At 60.6% G+C, this 20,516-nt stretch overlaps 1 protein-coding gene across 1 annotated transcript; it reads left to right on the plus strand.

Annotated features, from left to right (window-relative positions):
* Positions 1–3,604: 3,604 nt before the first annotated feature.
* Positions 3,605–4,902, plus strand: LOC123383638. Its single transcript, XM_045051585.1, has 2 exons — positions 3,605–4,157; positions 4,461–4,902. Exons 1-2 carry the CDS (start codon positions 3,641–3,643, stop codon positions 4,862–4,864), a joined length of 921 nt encoding a protein of 306 aa, XP_044907520.1. The 5' UTR covers positions 3,605–3,640; the 3' UTR covers positions 4,865–4,902.
* Positions 4,903–20,516: the final 15,614 nt, after the last annotated feature.

Raw genomic sequence — 20,516 nt, forward strand, 5'->3', positions numbered from 1 at the left:
ATACCCATGGCCAAAAGGAACAGGCCACTGTCAAGGTCTGGGAAGAATGATAGGCCAGGCAGAAGGGGAATGCTCGTCCTCGCCTCGGGGGTCCCTGCCGGGCTGGCGGGGGCTCCGGAGGTGGTATTCCAGCTCTCTGCTGACCAGCCCTGTGCCCAGAAACACCTGCCTCCCTTCTCTGGGCCTCACTCTCCTGCTCTGTGAAATGGGTGATGCAGAGCGATCATTCCCATGGCAGGAACAAGGTGGGTACCGGTGACGGATGGAGCACCCGTACAGGGCCCGGATCGCAGACCACAGTGGGGAAGGGGGGAGGGGACGCCAGTGAGGCCCTGCCCACAAAGCCATCCAGCCTTTCCATGTAGCCACCAGGGCCTGGCTCTCCTCCTGGTCCTTCCCAGGGACATCAGGCGTCAGCTTAGCCTCAGCCTCCACAGCCCCGGGGCAGCACTGGGCGCTCACGAGCTCTGTCTCTCAGGGTCCGCAAGCACAGCTCCTCACTGCCCCTGTCCCCTCAGCCGGCGGACGACACCGCATCACCGGTGCCGGCCTGGACGTGAGGATCAGCGGCTTGGACGAGAGCATCGGCCGAGCTGGCAGGGGGAACGTCCTTTGGTCCCCTCTCCGAGACCTCTCCGGGTACAGACCTCACTTGAACAACTCCTGTGACAGGAGACCATCTCTGGACCTGCCGGGGAATCCAGCCCCGGGAGGAGGCGACGACCTGCTCTGCTCTACAGAGCAGGAGACTGAGGCAACATCATCCTCCCAGGCCGGTGCCTGGAAATCCATGCTTGCCTGGGGGCAAATACGAAACCCGCGAGCTCCCTCCACATCTAGGATGCCGTGGCTCTGATGACACTGCCTGGTCACGTCCCCTGCGCCTGGCAAGCTGCAGTGACCCCCGACTCCTTACCTGACATCCGAGCCCCGAGTGAACTGGGCCAGATGCCCTCCCCAGGGTGTTCCCCTCCCCCTTCCTTAGTGTTTTCCTCCCCCAGGGAGCCCACCATCCCTGCCCCTCGAGTCCCCTGGTACCACCGCCCCGCTCCATGGCTCCCATCCAGAGCACCCTCATCTCTAAGGCTGGCTTCAGAGGTCACCTCCTCGGGGTCCTGAGAAAGCCCACTGTTTGGGTCAGAACGACCCGGGCTCACACTCACAGCGGGGCCACGTCAGAGTCCTGTGACACGCAAGCTCTATGCCCGCTTCTGGGACCTCGGTGCTCTTTTTGAAGATGGGGTCGGCGGCTCCCACGTCCGGTGGGTGTCTGGGGGATGAAAGCAGGGAGGTGAAGGTGTCCGACGTAGGGGAGCTTGTGGGGGGAGGGGGCTCTCGGGAAGGCAGGGGGAGGTGATGGGGAGGAGGGAAAGGCAGCCTGACCTCTACCTGCCCAGACTGGTGTCCACCTCCCCCTCCCCCTGCTCAGCCAGGCGCCCGGATGAACAGTGGAGTGGAGTGTGGGGGCCAGGTCAGCAGGGTGGGGGTCTGTCTCGTTTCCCTCTTGCCCCCGTGTCTCCATACCCACTGCGTCCAGCCGCCCTGCCTGGGTGGAGTGGCCGTGGCCCCAGGCCTAAGAGGATATGAGGGTCACTGAGCGGGCGGTGGAGATCGGATAGGTGTGACCCGAGGTGTCATGGACTCCTGCCGCGAGGTGGTCCCGTGTGCGCAGTCCCATGGTCCCGGTGCACCTGCGCAGGCTCCACCTGCCTCGACCTTTGGTGGGAGCACCTCCCTGCTCCCAACGCTCCCCAGCCACATCCTGCCCAAAGGTGGGAGCCAGGGGCCACTCTAGCCGGACTGGTGAAGCTCCTCCTCCAAGTGCTCATGGAACAGTCGGGAAACTGAGGCCAGGAGAGGCAGGGACTGGCCGGGAACCCACCAGGTGAGCAGAGCCTAGAGGGGCTGGAGGAGGTTTCGGGCTCCTAGGCCAGGTATTCATTTTCCCAGGTGGTTTTCAAGGGAATGAGAGCCTCTAAGATCCTGGAGGACCACTGAACCCACCCCATGTGGGGTCCTTTCCTCTGGGCATCCCCGAGTGGGCACAGGTCCACGCAATTGCATGGAAACACAGTCCCTCGCCCCCCAGTAACTAACCACCCGCGTGGGGGTCAAAGGATGAGTGGACCCTGGAGGTGACAGGGGTTGGGGGAGAGAAGAGGTGTGGGGCGGGGACATTGTCTCCAGGGAACATGCCCATGAGGGCAGCCACGCCAGGCTAATGGCCAGGGGATCCCCAAATGTCCCCGTGTGTATCACAGGCACCCCCATTCTACAGAAGCACCCCACTCAGCTCCCGTGGTTGGAGACCTTCGAATGCGCAACGTGTTCTCATGCTGTGTCCTGATATCTCGAGGCTGTGGTCTCAGGAAAGCCCACAGGGAGAGCCTTTTCCCACTTGCAGACGGTGGGTCCGGTCTCACCCCCAAAGCATGTGGTCACGTGCCCACAGGGACGCAAAGGTGACACTAGAAGGCCCAGGCCTGCCCGGTCTAGCCTGACACGGCCCTGATCCGACTGGTGAGTCGCACGAGCCTTCTCTGTGAATGTGTGTGAGGCTGTGTGTGTTTGTAAGGATGGGACGTGGGGGGAAGCCACCACAACAGGCGCAGGCTGATGGGAGGGTCATGTCCACACCCCAGGTCAAGGGTGACTGGGCAGGACAGGGTGAGTTGTGTAGAGCTACAGGACACAGGGACACATTCTGGTGTCCGTCCCCGAGCCTGGCCAGCAGCTGGGGTCCAGGTGCCCTAGGGGTCGGCACACACCTGGGTCTGGGCTGAGAAGGAGGCCATGACCTCAAGGGGACTCCACTCTGCCCTCTCATGTGTTCCATGCCAGGCGCACCCCTTCCTCATCCTCCACGGCCACGTGTGCCCACGAGCCTCATGGGATAGCAGGCATGGGACGTGTCTACAGGTGGCTCCCTGATGGCGCCCCTACAAATAGATGCCAGAAGGACCCCACTGTGCAGACGGGGAGACTGGGGGGCCCCAGGAGGCACGGGGTCTGTGTGGGATCCCAGCACTGATCAGGAGGAAAACCCAGGTCTGAACCCAGCTCTGTGGCCTCAAAGCCACGGCACCGGCCGCACCAGGCCTTGCGGTGACGTGTCTGGGATGTGTTGGTGTCACTGTAGGGACAGGGCATGGGGTGGAGGGGAGCCCTTTGCAGCCTGGGAGGGGCTCTTGTAGGAGCAGGAAGCCGGGTAAGGGGGCCCCAGGAAATGACCTCACCTCCCTGGTCACAGAGCCCAATTGAACTCAGAACCCGGGTCACCAGGCACCCACGTTCTGGAGACAGCGCCCGACTGGGCTCATTCATTGGGACACTTTTGCCTGACGAACATGTTCTCCTGTTGTGTGCCCGTGACCCGCGGCTGCCGGCTCAGGGGAGCCCGCGGCCGCGACCCTTCCCGACCCTGGAGACAGTGGGTCAGGTCGTGCACAGGACGCCTCAGGTCTCTAGCTCGCAGGGACCCAAAGGTAACACAGGAGACCCAGAGACATCCAGTCCAGACCGACACCACTCTGATCTGAACTGTGCGGCCCCATGTCCCCCCGTGTTTGTGTGTGTGTGTGTGTGTGCGCGTGGAAGGAGGGGTCGTGTGTGGAGGGCCCACCTGAGCAGGTGCAGGCTGATGAAGGGGTCAGATGCCTGGTGGGTGGGTCAGGCTCACACTCGGTCAAGGCTGGTTGGGATGGACATGGTGTGCTGGGGTGGCCCTCTTGTCCCTGATGTTCATCCGGAGCCCTGTAGGTGGAATCACTGTGTCCCAGGCTCACGTCTATGCACACTCAGGTCTGTGTCCAATCTGGGAGCCACAGGTGGAGAAGGTGGAAGGACACTGAGGATGGCCACGCATGGCTGTGATGTCTCTGGGACGGCCGCGGGTCACTGTCTTTACAGAAATCAACTGAAAATCGGGAAACGTCTGGCCGAATCCCGATACACCTGCCCTACAGAGTTGTGCGTGTGCCCCGTCGCCCAGGAGGGCCACCCTGGACCGAGGGAGAGAGTGGCTGCAGGGAGGTCTTGGGAAGCAGAGCCTGGAGATGACCTGGGAAGGCCTCCTTCACTGCCCTGGCCCCTTCACAGGGTCCTGGTTCACCGGTCCTGGGATGAGGACCTGGAGCCCCCGGAGCCAGAGCCCGAGGGTGAGAAGGCTGGGGTGGGAGATGTGTGTTCACGGGGCCCGGGGGTGCTGGGCCAGGCAGGGAGGAGCCCCCGGGGGCTGGTGTGGGGCCAGGAGCAGAGACTGAGAGCCCCGGGCTGCGGCCTGCAGGGGGGCAGAGGTCCTCGTGTCGGTTCCTGGCCGTGACTTCTCGGGGAGGCTCTGGGGTGAGTTGTGTCTCTGCAAAGGCCCTGGAGAGGCGGGCGCTGGGTGGATGGGGGACCGTCCCTCCTCTTACCCTGAGGTCTTGGAGCCACTGCAACCATCACTCTGTTTCCTTCTCAAGAGTCCGGGGCAGGAGCAGAAGCCGGTGTGGCTCCAGAGCCCGACCCACGGGCATCCGGGTCCTCGGCGTCTCTGCAGGCAGGAGTGGAGTCTGGAGCGACTCCTGCAGGGGCCGGAGAGCCAGCAGGTGACCTGGGACCTGTGCTGGGACAGCGGGCACCTGAGCAGAGTCAGCTGGTTCCTGCTTCTGCTCCCGACACTGTTCCTGCCACAACCCTCTTTCCCGTATGGATTCGGGCCACAAATCAAGGGCTCAAAGGCCTTCCAGGGGTGTTTATTGTATTGCTAATTGTTGCTCCAGTCCCAGTCCCTGACCCCTCCACCAGAATGACTCTTCCTCTTCTCCCTTATCCTTTCTCTCCTCTACTTTTTAGGTGGTACATTATTTGTTCATGGTTTGTTTAAAATCCACATTAATCTTCAATAAAAATTTATTTATTTTACGTTGTGCAATTCCTGAGCACGGGGTATGCTCATGACACTGTGAACCATGGCACAGAATTTTGCTGCAGAATATCTCGGTCCCCAAGGGTCACCATGTACTCGGAGCCCTCACTCCCCATTCGTGTCCCCGCCAGCCCCTGGGCACCCCCAGTCTGCTTTCTCTCCGTGTTCCGTTACCTACACTGGAGGTTTCCTTCAAGTGGAATCTCGCCAGAGATACCTTTGGGTCCCCACCGACTTTTCAGATGGGACAGATTCATTTTTGTACTTTGTGGTCGTTTGAAATAGACTTTTTCTCCTTTGATATTGAAATCACAATGGATTAAAGATTAGGGGGGAAAAAGAGGCCCCTTCGGTGACAATGGTCTCTGGTGGAGACCCCTGTTTGTGCCGTGCCACCACAGCCTGACACCAGAGGGGACACGGCTGGTCCTCCCGTGGCCCAAACAGAAACCGGGAGATGCAGAAGGCTGGACGGTCACACCACAGTGGGGAGAGCATCCCTCCCGACGCAGGGCCAGAACGGTTCATAGGCCTGTGGGCCAAGTAATGCTCCAAATCAGTGCATTTCCCGGGATGGAGTCAGACCCGTCTCAGTCCAAGAGGAGGCAGCCCCCATGGGAGCAGGCGACAGAGATGCGGGGCGTCCCGGGGAGGGACTCGGGCAAATGAAACCCAAGGGACCCAGCGCTGGTCACCTTCAGACGGGCAGGTTTCTGGTCTGGGGACTGGCAGCCCAGGTGGCAACGTGAGGAAGCAGAGGCCCCAGCAGATCCCCAGCGAGAAGTGTGACCGGCACCCCTCTCTGAGACAACAGAGCGCAGCCCCCATCCTCGGCCGCAGGCGCAGACCCTCCCCCAGAAGGGCTCATACCAGGACCAGCGGAGAAACTCTGGTGCAGCGTGTGGGGTGAGGCGGGCGTGGAGTGTGTGCTCTTCCCGAACCAGCTTTCCCCAGGGCTGGGTGCTGGCCACTCAAGTCTCTTCCTCTGCATCCTGTGTCCCCACATCAGAATTTCCAAATCGCCCAGGCCCTGGAACGTGGGCCGTTTGTGAGTTTTCACTCCCAGCTTCCTCAAGGGATCAAGCATGTGCATAAATCTCTCCTTTTTCAGGACACAAGCCGTCAAGTGGAGTTTCTGGGTCAAATTTTATATCATTTGTCAGGTACAAGCCTCAGCTTTCAGCCTCCACGGTCTCCTGGTCCACTGAGAGCCTTGCTTGGGAAAACGGGGGTGCAGAGCCCCGGGACTATGATCTCCAGGAGTGATCGGACAGGCGAGCTCTGAGTGGAGTGACCAGGGTACCTGGGGTGGCTGGCCCAGCAAGGACCGTCCTGACCCCAGCCCATACCGTCCCCCACAACGGTGGCGGTTGAGGAAGGAGCGGACACTCGTATGGGTAGTTCCCGCTCTGGCTCTAACGGGGGCTCTACTCCCGGAACTGGCCCCAGGGCTGAAGCTGGAGCTGGCCCCAGCTCTGCAGCTGGGGCAAGAGGCGGTGCTGGACCTGGCTCCAGCTCTAGGGAAGGTGCTAGAACCGCAGGCACCTCCAGAGAGGACCCAGACCTGCTTCTGCAGCCGGATATAGCTCTGGAGCTGAAGCTAGAGCTTCTGCTGTAGACTCTGGCTCTGGCTCCCGAGTGGGTGCTGAAGCGGCTTCAGCTTTGGCCCTGGAACTGCAGCTGGCCGTGCAGCCAGTGCGAGCGACACAGCTGGTGCCAGAGTCCCCGGGGGGATCCAATTCTGGAACCGCTGCGGGAGCTCTCCATGGTGCTGGAGCTGCTTTGGTTCGGAGCTGGCTCTCCTCGCGGCTGCTATGCTGGACCCGGTGCCGGGGGCCCTGCTTGCATCGCCGGTCCTGGATGTGGCCTTCCGGCTGGTGGCAAAACCAGCGGGGGAGCTGGTCGGAGCCCCGGCGTTGGCTCCACCTGCAGAACCGGTGTCCGGGCGGACGCCGACACCAGAGCCGGCGCTGGAGCGGACACGGGCTCCGGCACAGGAGGCGGTGATGGAGCCAGTGCCAGAGCAGGACGTCTCTGGGATGTCGGTGCCAGAGCTGGTTCTTTGTCCGGAGGTGGCATCGGCTCTGCGTCTACCACTGGTGCCCCAGGCAGCTTTTGCTCTGGAGTTGGCGCAGCAGCCGGCACTTGTGGGGCTTCTGCTCCGGACCCGGTATGAGAACTGTTGCTGTCGCAGGCTCTGACCCTGAACTCAGTCCTGACTCTAGTTCTGGAGCCGATGCTGGAGCCGATGCTGGAGCCGATGCTGGAGCTGGCTCTTCCTTGCAACCTCGCACTGGCGCTACATGGGGCTCGAGCAGCTTCTCACTCTAAAGTGGGCATGGGAGCGACCACCGGGGCTGACACAGCAGTTGGCGAGACAGCGGCCGCCGTCTCTGGAGGCAGCGCTACAGCCAGCATCGAGCCAGGGCTGGCTGGTGGGAGAACACCGACCCTGACCTTGGACCTGGCACCGGAGCTAAAGCTGGAACGGCCTCAATCTCGGCAGTTGAATCAGTGCCGGACCTGGAGTTGACTCGAGCTGGGAAGGGGCTTGATCTCGGGCTCTGGAGCCGGTTCTGGCTCTGGTTCTGAGCTGGGGACAGAACCGGCTGTGCCAGTGGCTCAGACGCAGAGGCCGGGGCTCAGACTGACTCTGGGTCTGGAGCTTCGGCGGGAGCTTGCTGGCTCTGCAGGTCTCTCAAGCTCTTCAGCCGGTGCCGGAGCTGACCCTAGGGCGGGATCTGGCGCTGAGGCCACTTCCGGTGCTGACACTGGCTCTGGAGACGGGTCCAGCCCTAGAGATGCCTGTAGCTCTAGTCGTGCTGCCGAAAGCGATGAGGACCAGGTCTAGTTCACTCCTGCCTTGTCCGTTGCTCTGGAATGTACGTCGGTCCGACCCAGACTCCAGAGCTGGCTGGTGCCGGACCTGGCAAGTCGGTTGATGACAGAGCTGCCTCTGTCTCTGCAGCCGGTGATACTGCGGGTGCCTGTGCTGGTTCCAGCCCTTCCTCTGGTCCTGGAGCTGGTGCTGGAGCTGGCTGTGGTTCGGGGGCTCTCACGTGAGCTGATGTTAGAACAACGGCTCTGGACTTGACACTGGATCAGGTGGGAGAGCCGGCCCGAGCTCCATAGCTGCCGCTCTGTCTGCTGCTGGGCTTGTGCCGGAGACGCCTCTAACTCCGGATTCGGTACCAGAGCTGGGGCAAGAGCTGGCCCTGAAGGCTTTGGAGCCGGGGGTCGAGCCGGCACCGTGGTCGGCACTGGTGCCGCAAGAGGGCGAAAATTGGCCACACGAGCGCCTTCCCACGTGCCTTTGCAAAACCAGAAAACGTCCAGCACCACGCAGAGAAGCCCCAGCCCGAGGACCCACCCCAGGGCGTCTTCTTCACCTGTAGACCGTATACGTGAGTGTCAAATACCTTTCTTTTCTTCCCTTCCTTGTCTTCTTATCGTGTAACATAAGATGCATTAATAACGGCTCACTTCACATCATAGGATGTAAGTCACAGGATATCAAAGACAAGCGTGGACGTCCCCTGAGAGCTGAGCATCCTCCTCGGGGAGAGGATTCGTATGGTTTGAACTGTACGTGGGACAGCTGTGCTACGTTAGGAGGGAGGATGACTGTCTCACTCTCTTTATTTGGAGCTTAACCTGGAACCTCAACTACCACAGCGCTAAACTGCCTTCCCATTCCCACTTTAAGAGTCTCTGTCACTTGCGGGCCTTAGAGACCGAGCGCCACGTAGCGTGCAAAGTGCCTCCCCGGTCCAGGCCTCGCGCTGCGTACTAGGCTCTGGGGGCACCTCCTGGGAATGCCGAGAAGTGCCTGGCTGATGCTTTCCTGGCTGAGGACACAGGTGACCCCCCAAGCCCTCTTACCTGGAAGAGGCCACAGTGTGGGCTCAAGCTGCCGCTCGTGACACCGGCCAGACACACCGTCAGCACCCAGACTCCCGGAAGAGAAAAGCGGGCCTCCCGACGCGAGGCCTCAGAAAACAAGCCAGAAACGGTCTTTTCGGAACGTGGACTTCCACAAAGGAAGTCAGTACAGAAGATGCTGTATTCCCTCTGACATGCATCTTGGGCGAGCAGGGGTTTTGCCTCCTGGTCATTACCCGTTAGGACACATGCTTGATATGCTCTGTTTCCTGTACAGTCGTCTCCTTTAATGCTAAATATTCTCACTCTACAGTCGGAACAGAGAAGAGGAAATTATGGCATACGCATGCCAGAGGCAGCCACCACCTGGAAGATTATCATTACTATTTTGACTTCTAGTTGTCCCTTGTGGGGCGTGACATCTGAACGGGCCCACCCCCAGGCACACAGAGGCCCGAACGAGGCTAACCAGGACCAAAGCGCTCCCATCCGGATCCTGATGAGCTTCCAGAGAAGTTCTGTGTGTTTGTGTGAGGGAGAAAGACAGAAGAAGAGGGAAAGCGACACGACTTCGTGGTTTTCAAGCTGCTGTCAAATCCGATCGCCACTGAGTACAGAAACCGCGTGACAGAATCCAACAGCATTTCGTGATACGAACGCTCAAAGCAGAAACAGAAGGGAACTTCCTGAGCGCTCCTACAGGCCACCTGCGAACAAGCCACAGCTCCCATCACCCTGAACGGAGAAAAGACTGGAAGCCTTGTCCCTGAGTTCAGGAGCAAGACGGACGAGACCCAAGCCCCCGGCAGCAGCCCACGCTGTCCTAGAGGTCTCGGCCGTGTCGACGAGGCAAGAAAGGGGGATAACAGACATCTAGATTGGAGGGAATGAAGGAAAGACGTCTCTAGTTGCAAATAACATGACTGTGTACATGGGAAATCGTACAGAATACACAGAAAAGCTTCCAGAGGTAATAAAATAGTTCAGCAAGGCTGCAGGATACAAACACAGTACCAAGAAAGAAATTGTACGAGACTGTAAACTGGTGCAGCCGATGCATGGAAGCTCCTCAAGACATCGAAAAAAGAAACACCACGTAACATGACAATTCCACTTTCGGGTATTTACAGGAAGAAAACAAAACACTCACGCCAAAAGATATCTTACCCCCGCCCCCCAGCATTACTTACAGAGTCAAGACGTGGAAGGAACCCAAGCGTCCACGTGGATGGACGGAAAAAGAAGATGTGGGAGTGTGCGCACACAGACACGTACATATCACAGAATACTAGTCAGTCATAAACAAGGAGGAAATCTATTTGTGACAACACAGACGAGGATATTATGCTAAGTGAAATAAGTCCGACAGAGAAAAACAAATATCATATCTCCTTTGTAAGTGGGATCTTAAAAACAGAGCTCAAAGAACTCACAGATCAAGCGATCACACCGCCAGTTGCCAGAGGCAGGGGCTAAGGGATGAGCGAACCAGGGAAGCAGGTCGAAAGGTACAATCTGCTGGTGATAAAAGAAATAAGTCTCGGGACGTGATGTGCAGCGTGGTCACTATAGTTAATACTGCATTGCACGTGTGGAAACTGCCAAGGGGTAAATCTGAAAAGTCTCTGTAACAAGAAAACATGTGCAACCACGTGTGCAGATGGACGTTAACAGGACCTGCTGTGTGATCACTCGGCCATACACACAGCTACCCAATCATCGAGGTATATACGGAACTGACTGAATGCCACGCGTCAGTGAAACAAAATCAGGGGCGCCCGGGGCGCCCAGTCAGTCAAGCGGCCGACTTGAGCTCAGCTCATGATCTCACAGTTCGTGGGTTCAAGCCCCGCAACGGGCTCTGTGCTGATGGCTCAGAGCTGGAGCTGCTTCAGATTCCGTGTCTCCCTCTCTCTCTGCCCCTCCCCCACTTGCACTCTTTCTCTCTCTCTCTCAAAAAGAAACACTACAAGTAGGTGAACTGAAAGACAGCATCACGAAAGCTAGAAGGCACCCTACTGAATGGGACAATGAATCGGCTAAGGACATATATCCTAAGAGACTTGCATGTGGAATGCATATTAAATCTTACAACTCAATAGGAAGAAACTGCGCATCCAATTTAAAAATGGGAAATGCAGGGGCGCCTGGGTGGCTCAGTCGGTTGAGCGTCTGACTTCGGCCCAGTTCGTGATCTCACAGCTCGTGAGTTCGAGCCCCGCGTCGGGCTCTGTGCTGACCGCTCAGAGCCTGGAGCCTGCTTCTTCTTCTGTGTCTGCCTCTCTCTCTGCCCCTAACCCACTCACATTCTGTCTGTCTCTCTCAATAATAAATAAACGTTAAAAAAAAAATTTAAAAAAATGGGAAATGCAGCTGAGGAGACATTTCTCGAGAAACGATAAACAAGTGACCAACAATGTTCCACATCGTTCTTTAGGATGGAAATCCAATCAAGGCCACAATGAGATACAAGTTCACATCCACCAGGACGGCTGTCATTAAAAAGATAGATATTAAGAAGTGTTGGCAAGGAAGCGTAGACGTTGGAGTCCTCCTCCTTTGCTGGCAGAAATATAAAGTGATGTAGCCCTTTGGGAGACTCTCTGGCCATTTTTCAAAACGTAAACACGGAGTATCCGTATGATCCAGGGATGAAAACCTGTGAAAAGCCTGACCGTGAACATTCACAGCATTGCCACTCACAGTTGCCCAAAGGTAGAAACACCCCCAGTGTCCATCGACTGCTGAGTGCATACAGAACACGGTCTATCTACACAATAAAAATGATTTGAAGAACATTATTAGGCTTGAGCCCGACTGAACTCCCGGTCCATGCCGCACTCATGGTGAACCTTGACAACATCAGCTGCATTAAAGGAGCCTCCGGAAACCAGCACATCTGCGTTATTCTGTGTATAGAAAAGGCCCCACACAGCCTCCCTAGCTATAGCTGGGCACCTGCTACCAGGTCATTACAGGAAAAATGACCTCAGGTGTGCCCCTGCCTCCAGGCGCCCCGAGGGGGTCGAGGGCAGTGGTGGTGGACGGTGCCCCCCTTGGTGCCGAGGATCCGCCCTCTCACCTGCTGGATGACGGGGGTCCCCGATCCTCCATGGAGGGACGGAGGTCTCCAGCCGGTCCCTTCATACACAAACAAGGACAGTGCAAGACAAAGGCCCGGGGACAGGCAAAGGATCCCCGGTCCCCCGGGGCGGCTGGGCAGTCAAAGGGCACCCAACCTGCCCCAGCACCGGAAAGTCCTAAGTGGACTCTGGGCACCGGCTGAGCCCCGTGCAAGGGCTGCAAACTGTGGGCGGACACGGGTCGCCCTGCAACAGGTTGCGCACACCGAGTGCGCACGACGAGGCCCCACAGCAACAGGAGGAACCCTTCCAACACCCCCACGGATGTGCACCATGCTGGACGAGGAGGGGCGGAGTCTCCGGGGCGGGGTGCGCGCTCTCCTGGCTGGGTCCCGGGACACGGCTAAGTGAGGACAGAGGCCCACGAGCTGAGCCCGAGCCTCCCTTCCCCTGCGCCAGGTTGCGTCTCCTCCCCTGCCCTGGTTGGAAGGCCCCAGTCCTGCCCCAGTGTCCCCACCTCTGCCTCTGGCGTCCCCACCCCTTGCCTCCTGCTACCCTCCAGCCCGGCTGAGAGCCCACACTGTCCCCAGACTGGGTGAGCGATGTGGTTCCACCTCAGGCCCTCAGGGACAGTTGGGAAACAAGCCAGGAAAGGCGGGCACTGGCCCAAGGCAGCTGGAGGAAACACCTGTGCGCTCACTCCTCTGTCCCGGCTGTTACTGGCCATGTGAAATTCTGGAACGAAAGGTTGGGCCAGTTTGAGGCGGAATACAAAATGTAGACACTGTGGGGAGGGCTGAGACCCAAGAAACACAGCAGGTTTCCGGGGGAGATGTGCGTCCCCCAACATCCCCGCCCCTGCCAGGCAGCCCTGCTGCCCCAGACCCTGCACGCCAGGCACGGTGTCGCCCACTGGGGTGCTGGCCGGGGTCCAGCGTCTGCCATGACCCTAATTGTAGAAGATCTTGTTTCAGAAAATCTAGAACAGGGTGTTATGCAGACATCGTGTGTGATACCTTGTTCCAGTTACTGGCATATTTCCTACAGGATATTAGAAACGAGAAAGAGAACAGTGATGGGCCCGGAGACACCCCATATTCCCACCGCTGACCTCCACCTCCCCTGGCTCCCAGGTGGGTCCTGGGCGTTTGAGTCGGCATCAAACTGGGAACAGGGTGCTTGGCTTTCCACGGCATCGCCCTCGGACGCCCCGGTGTCGTGGCTCCAGGGACTGACCGGCTAGAGGTCACCTGCTTAGCCCACACGCGTGTCCAGACGGGCAGGCTGCAGGCCCCGGGCGCTTCTCCCTGCCCCTCCGCGTCAGCTCTGTGCTGCCCCTGCCCCTTGCCTGGGGGCTGTTGGACTCCGCTCCAGGCCGGCGGCCACCACGTCCCCAGTCGGAGAGGGAGGGCTGGCGAGAACACCCGCAAGCGACGTATTTCTGGCGTCCGTGCCCGGCTCGAGCGGCACCCGCTCCGGTCAGCTCCATGCGCACACACCCCTCCCGTGCCCTGCTGGATTCTCAGCCCTCAAACTGTGCCGGGTGAGGAATGACACTTCACATCTCGCTGACTCACTGGGACCGTCCCAGAGCCGCACGACCCGGGCCCCGCTGTTTACAGTGACAGATGGGAGCCGCAGCCTCGTGTCCATTCACTCATCCCCGCACGCGTCAGCACCCGTGTCTGTCTGCTGCTGTGTGCAGGCACCCGCACACGATGGTGAAGCCCAGACACCACCCCGCCCTCGAGCTCACAGCCGAAGCGGTGGGACGGCGACCCCCCCACGGTCAGCAGCTGGGGGCCACAGAGGCAGAGCATCCCCACCCTCCCCAACCTGCAGTGACCCCCGACTCCTGGCCCGACATCCGGTGCCCTGCGTGAGCTGGTCCATACGCCCTCCCCCGTGGGCACCCCTCACCCCACTCCGGCCTCCCTAGGGCCTTCCTCCCCCAGGGAGCCCACGGAGCCCCAGCCCCTCATAGGCCACTGCCGCCACCACCCCTCCCATGGCCCCCACCCAGGACGTCCTCATCTCCAGGCTTGGAGCCTCCTCAGGCTCCGTGCGAGCTCAGGCTTTGGGTCGGATTGTCCGGGGGGCAAACCCACAATAGGGCCATGTCCCAGCCCTGTGACCCACAAGCTCACGTGGTGGGTGTCAGAGCCTCATTTTCTTCGTTGAAAATTGGGTCTGTGACTCCCATCTCAGGAAAGTGAGCAGGGGGCACAGGCGTCACCTGGCTGGGGGAGCCCCACCCCAACATAAGACCTGTGATGGTCAGGGCAGGGCTCCATGAGGGTGAAGACTGAGTCCCTCGTTCCCGTTCACGGCTGGACTTGGTCACTCAGAGCTGAGTGCCCTTGACCCGGGGCCACAGTTCATGTATAAGAAGGGGTGAAGTCAGTGAGCACCCTGGGGAGTCCCTAGCAACTCTAACCACACCCAACACTCAGACATCCCCCGATGTGCCCCCTCCTTCCTGGCCTCCCTCCCAACCCTCTGATCCAGCCAGGGCTGCAGCCAGGGACAGGCTCCCCTTGTGTCCCGGGTCCTGGCAGGAAGACCGTGGGAGGAGGTGGAGAGAAGGAGGGGGAGGCGGGAGGTGACAGGCCGATCCTCTCCTTGCCCATACTTGGTGTCCACCGTCTCCTCCAGGCCCCCTGCCCCGGCCGTGCACCCAGCTGGACCCTGGGGGGGAGCGTGGGGTCTGTGACAGCTGGGACGGTATAGGTACATTCGGCGACCCTCGTGTACCCGCGTGTCCAACCCACCCGGCCCTCAAGTCTGCAGCCCACTGGCTGGGGTGAGGCTGATCTGAGGGCTCACAGGATTTGGGGTTACAGGGCAGCGGTCTGGAGGCAGGGCGCACATGGGATCAGTGGCACGGAGTCCCCCGGGGAGGGCACACAGCCGCACCTGGCCGAGGTAACGAGACCCAGCTGCCCTTTGCTAGGGAGGCCTGTGTGCCTGGCACATCTCCTCTCCATCCACCCAGGAGGAGAGCCTGGGCCCTGTGCACGCTGACGTCACTCCACGCCCAACCTCAGGGCCAGGTGGGAGACTGAGGCCAGGGACCGGCCCAGGATACGTGAGGTGGGCAGAGTCCAAGCAGTGGGGATCTCCATCCTAGGCCAAACTCAGTCGTCCCCTAGGGTTCGCCCTGGGAATGAGACCCCTGAGATCTCGTCGGATCCCTATCAACGCCATACGAAGTGGGGCTGTTATATCTGGATGTCCCCAGACCGTACAGGCAAGCACACGCACACACACACACAGACACACACACAGACACACACACACACACACACACACACAAACAGACACACATGCACACACTGACCACCCGGCAGTGGTTCAAGGGGAGTACACCCTGGAGGGGGGAGGTGACACCGGGGCAAGAAGGGGATTGGAGGCAGCTCTGCCACGGGGCAGGGGCCCCCAGTGGGCTGGCAGCACGACCAGGGCTCATACGTGGGGTGGGAGGACGTGCCAGCCTGATGGCCAGGGGGTTCCAGGGTACCCAGGGGGCTGCCTGGGCTGGGCACTTCCCCGGGGCACCCGGAGAAGACGGGGTTTGGGGTCCTGTGTCCACCACCAGCCTGGAGCTAGAAGGAGAAACCCCCCTACTGGGAGCGGGCTAAGGGACAGGCCTCAGCTTACTCCTGTGTAAATTGGGCTGCATAGACGTGGTGTCCCAAGGGTCCCACAGGCTTGTCTGCTGGCCCTGGGCCTCCACCCCTGCCCCAAGATGCTCCTGGTACTGGGAAAATGCTTTCTCCTCCCTCAAGGTCCTTCTGAGTGGAGTGCAGCCTGAGGGCTTGGAGGACCGAGGACCTGGGTGGGCAGCACGTGGCCGAGCAGTGGACCCTGGTGTGGGGACCGAGGTCAAGACCCTCCTTGTCGGAGCCCCGGGGCCTCATTAGGAAGGGCTTCCAGAGGTAGTGCCCTGGCTGGGGTGAGGAAGCCTTAGGAATGAACGGGACACCGGGACGGGAGAGGTGGAACGGGGGACAAGGGAGGCTTCTGAGGTCCTCACTTCGCCCGTGGAGCCCGCTGGTCCTGCCCCTGTGCCCCCCTAGGGCCAGGGAGGGCTGCTGCCTTGACTACATCCAAACAAAGTCTGTGTTTTGTTTTCTGGTTTCCAAGCCTGGGACTGTCATGATGGTGCTGACCACCAGGGGGCAGGCTGTGTCCACTGTGCTCAGTGAAGCCTCTGGAGCGGGAAGGGACGCTCAGGGTTCAATCTGGGCGTCCCCTGCCCCCAACCCAACATGTACCTCTTACTATTAGTCTGCATGTCCACAGCATGAGCTGCTCAGAGGCAGGTAGGGACTCTGAGATCCTCTCTGGACGCATTCAGCTCCTGTGCCTCTCACCCTGAGCAGGCACTGTTTGGCCCGGGGGCTGGAGTTAGAGGTCCCGTGAGGTCCCAGCCCTCCAGGAGCTCACAGCCCAGAGGGGGAGGTGGGTCAAGGCACAAGAGCGAATCCATGTGAAAGGAAAAACCAACACTGTCGGGAAATGAAGCAGGGTGAAGGAGGGCGGCCAGGGGCCCCTGAGTGGGTCTCACAGGCCTCCACGGTGGCCCTGATGCTGGGACCCAGAAGGACAAAAGGAGTCAGTCCCGCACATGTCTGCAAGCAGTGTGCTGTGGGGACAAGCAAAGCTGCAGAGACTCGGAGGCACAGAGGGTTTTTCTGGAGAGGAGCTGAGGAGGAGCCAGTGTGGCCGGAGAGAGCTCGGGAGGGAGGAGGGCGGCCCAGCCCCCAGCCTGGAGGATGGGCTGTTGTCTATGCTGGGGGACACATTCACCTTCCTTGGACCACCTCACACTTTCTGTACCAGTCTCCCGGCTCGGCTCGGCTGGGAGCCTCAGTCCCACGGTCACCCAGGAGGCCAGGGCTGCAGCCTCAGCTGAGACTCGACTGGGGCAGGGTCCGCCTTCAAGACCGCGACCGGGCACGTGCTCTTGGCAGGATTCGGCTGGGCCTGGGGGGTCTCAGGACTTCTGTGTCTCAGCCCGGACCCTCTGCAGGTTCTTGGCACTGGGCGTCCTGGAGCAGCTCATATTATCTGCTCTTGCTTCGTCAGAGAGAGACACACACACAGACACAGACACTGACACAGAGACAGAGAATGGACCCGGGAGAAAAGGAACCCGGAGACGCCACAGGCTTTCATGAACCACCTTGGAAGCGACACCCATCGTTATATTCTCTCCCTCAGAACCGGTCACACGGGCCTTCCACCGGGGAGGGGAGGGGATGTCACGAGGATACAAGAGGCTGTGTCAGTGAAAGAGGGCACGTGTCAGAGATAGAGACCCCTGTGCGTGCTGTGACGCCACAGTCTGACGCCAGCCAGGACAGGGCTGGTCCTCCCGTGGCCCAATCACAAACTGGGAGATGCAGAAGGCTGGACAGTCACACCACAGAGGGGAGAGCATCCCTCACGACCCAGGGCCAGAACGGTTCACAGGCCTCTGGGCCAAATAATGCACCAAAGCCAGTGCGTTCCCTGGGATGGAGGCCAGACCCGTCCCAGTCCAAGGGAGGCGGCCCCACGGGAGCAGGCATCAGAGATGCGTGGCGTCCCGGGGAGGGACTCGGGCAAGTGAAACCCAGGGAGGCAGCCCTGGTCGCCTTCAGACGGGCAAATTTCTGCTCTGGGAACCAGCCGCCCAGGTGACAAGGTGAGGAAGCACAGGTCCCCAGAGACAAGTGTGACGGACTCCCGTCTCCGGAAGAGAGATGCCTCAGGCAGAGAGGAGGGACTGGGGACTCCAGTGGGACGCTGCCAGCCTGCCGGGAACCAGCCCCTCCGGCTGCAGGTGCACTCAGGTGGCAGAGGGGACCTGAACGGGACAGCAGTGCGTGGCTGGCCTCGCTTTCCCCATCCAAGGCCAACGTCCTCTGCAGCTCTTGCCACTCCGCCCCTCGTCTCAAAGCAAAGTGGTCTCTTCACTCAGGTTCCCTGGTGCCTGTTCAGGACAAGGATGCCTCCCGGGAAGAAAGAGGAGAACCGACGGGGCTCACCCAGCCCGGGGGCCCTGGCAGACAAGCCAGCACTTGGCCTGTGGGCCACGGCCCTCTCCTGCCCCCACCGGCACCGTCTGCCCTCTGTCCCCTGACCCCCACCTCCCAGGAGACGAATCCAGCCCGAGGACCGCCTCGGGGCCGGCCTGGGAAGAGCTGGGTGGAAGGACAGGTGAGGGAAGACACAAGGGGTGTTCTCGACTCCCAAATCTGACGACCGAAGTCTGGGAGGCGAGAGGAAGATGGGAGGAAATGCAGGGTGTGCATTTGCACGTCTTCCTAACAGGAGAGGTGAGTGGGTGACCCAGGGACTCGGGCGGAGACCTGACACCTTCAAAGGAGCCGGGAGGAGGATCCGAGAGAACCAGAGCAAGGCCACAAAAGCACAGGGGCGGCGGGAGGTGCAGGAGACATACGAAACCTGCGAGCTCCCTCCACATCTAGGATGCCGTGGCTCTGACCACACTGCCTGATCACGATCCCTGCACCTGGCAAACTGCGGTGACCCCCGACTCCTTACCTGACATCCGAGCCCCGAGTGAACTGGGCCAGATGCCCTCCCCAGGGTGTTCCCCTCCCTCCTCCCTAGTGTTTTCCCCTCCCAGGCAGCCCACCATTCCTGCCCCTCGAGCCCCCTGCTACCACCGTCCCGCTCCATGGCTCCCATCCAGAACACCCTCATCTCTAAGGCTGGCTTCAGAGATCACCTCCTCGGGGTCCTGAGAAAGCTTGAGGTGGGCAGAGAGAATGGGGGCAAGGCCTTGAAGAGGGTGGTTCCTGGCCCAGACTTTGTGTTTGGGGGTAAACGCCATGCAGACGGGCCTTTGCTGGGCCCGAGGAGGGGACAGGTATGGGGACCCCAGCCGCAGGCACTGCTGTCCCGGTGATGCCACCTCAGGGCGCCCGAGTGCACCTGCCCCTTGGGGAGCACTTGCGACCCTCCGCTCTGCCTGAGGGCTGTGTCCTGCCCCAGAGGCACCTCCTCTCCTGCCAGCCAGGGCCACGTGCCCCAGGGAGCGCGGGTACCCCGACGGCGCTGGGGACACAGCCAGTCTGCTTAGGACACCGTCTCCCAGAAGCCCTGAGCTCCAGGCCGCCACGGTGCTCCCCCTCCTCCTCTGGGCTTCGTGGGCCCAAGTCCTCCTCTGCTCAGGGACCACCCTCTGTCCAGGCTCCACACGCTGGCACTTGGGGCAGGTCGTCTGGACCTTCTGGACTCGTGTTTCCTTGCCGGGAACATGTGCAGAGGCCTCCCTCCCAGACTCGCCAGAGGGAACACGGCCAGGAACATGCAGACCGTGCCAAGGTAGATGCCACGTGGGGGACCCCGTTGGGTCGTGCAAACCGATGAGGTCACGGTGGTCGGCACACGGCAGGCACCTGAGATCCCCGGCTGAATTACGGAAGGAGGGAGGGAAGAAGGGAGGGAGTGAAACCACAGAAGCGGGGTCCACACCAGGTCAGGTCAGAGGGCGTCACAGCTCGGGCCCTGGAAGGGGGCACGCGACACGTCCTTCTGTCCCTCCAGCGCTGACGTTCCTCCACGTGGGACCTGTTGACCTCCTGGATCGTCTCCACCTCCTCCGCAAACAACGCTGCGTGTTCCCAGAAGGGGGACAGCGGGCAGGGGCCAAGGAGGGGCTTCCGGAATCCTGTGCCCTGGGGGACTCTGGGACAGCCTTCCAGGTGGCCTTTTGTGTCCTCCAGGCACCAGGCCACGATTCCACCTCATGTCTCAGAGAATGCGCCAACCCATCTGAAGGCCCGTTACGTCCCCATGTCACAGATGGGGACACCTGGGCTAATAGCACAGCTGGGTCACTAGTAAGACGAGCTGGGTCAGGAAGCCCATCCCCTTGACTTTGGATTGTCCTACCCGCAGGCGTGCATCTTGGCGTCCTGGGGCTCGGGGTCCCTCCTCCTGGGGGACCCCACCACCCGCCGAGGGCCCCTACCCACTGAATCAGGGGAGCAGAGCTGACCAACCTGCCTGGGGCCCCACATGGGGCTGGGGAAGGGCCGACTTCGGGCTCTGGGGGCTCTCCCAGTACTGGGCCAGCCGGTCCCCTGCAGGACAAGGACTTCTCGCTGGGGATCGGCTGGGGCCTCTGCTTCCTCACGTTGTCACCTGGGCTGGCGGTCCCAAGACCAGAAACCTGCCCGTCTGAAGTAGACCACCGCTGCCTCCCTCGGGTTTCACTTGCCCGAGTCCCTCCCCGGGACGACCCACATCTCTGTCGCCTGCTCCCGTGGGGGTCGCCTCCCCTTGGACTGGGACAGGTCTGGCCTCCATCCCGGGGAACGCACTGGCTTTGGCGCATTATTTGGCCCAGAGGCCTGTGAACCTTTCTGGCCCTGGGTCGTGAGGGATGCTCTCTCCTCTGTGGTGTGACCGTCCAGCCTTCTGCATCTCCCGGTTTCTGTTTGGGCCACGGGAGGACTAGCCGTGTCCTGTCTGGCTTCAGGCTGTGGTGTCACAGCACGCACAGGGGTCTCCACCCCGAGACCGTGCCCACTGTCACCGAAGGGGCCTCCATATTCCCACCTAATCCTTAATCCATTGTGATTGCAATATCAAACGAGAAAAAGTCTATTTCAAACGGCCACAAA

This window comes from Felis catus (assembly GCF_018350175.1).
Source record: "Felis catus isolate Fca126 chromosome D4 unlocalized genomic scaffold, F.catus_Fca126_mat1.0 chrD4_random_Un_scaffold_87, whole genome shotgun sequence".
NCBI classification, from domain to species: Eukaryota; Metazoa; Chordata; class Mammalia; order Carnivora; family Felidae; genus Felis; species Felis catus.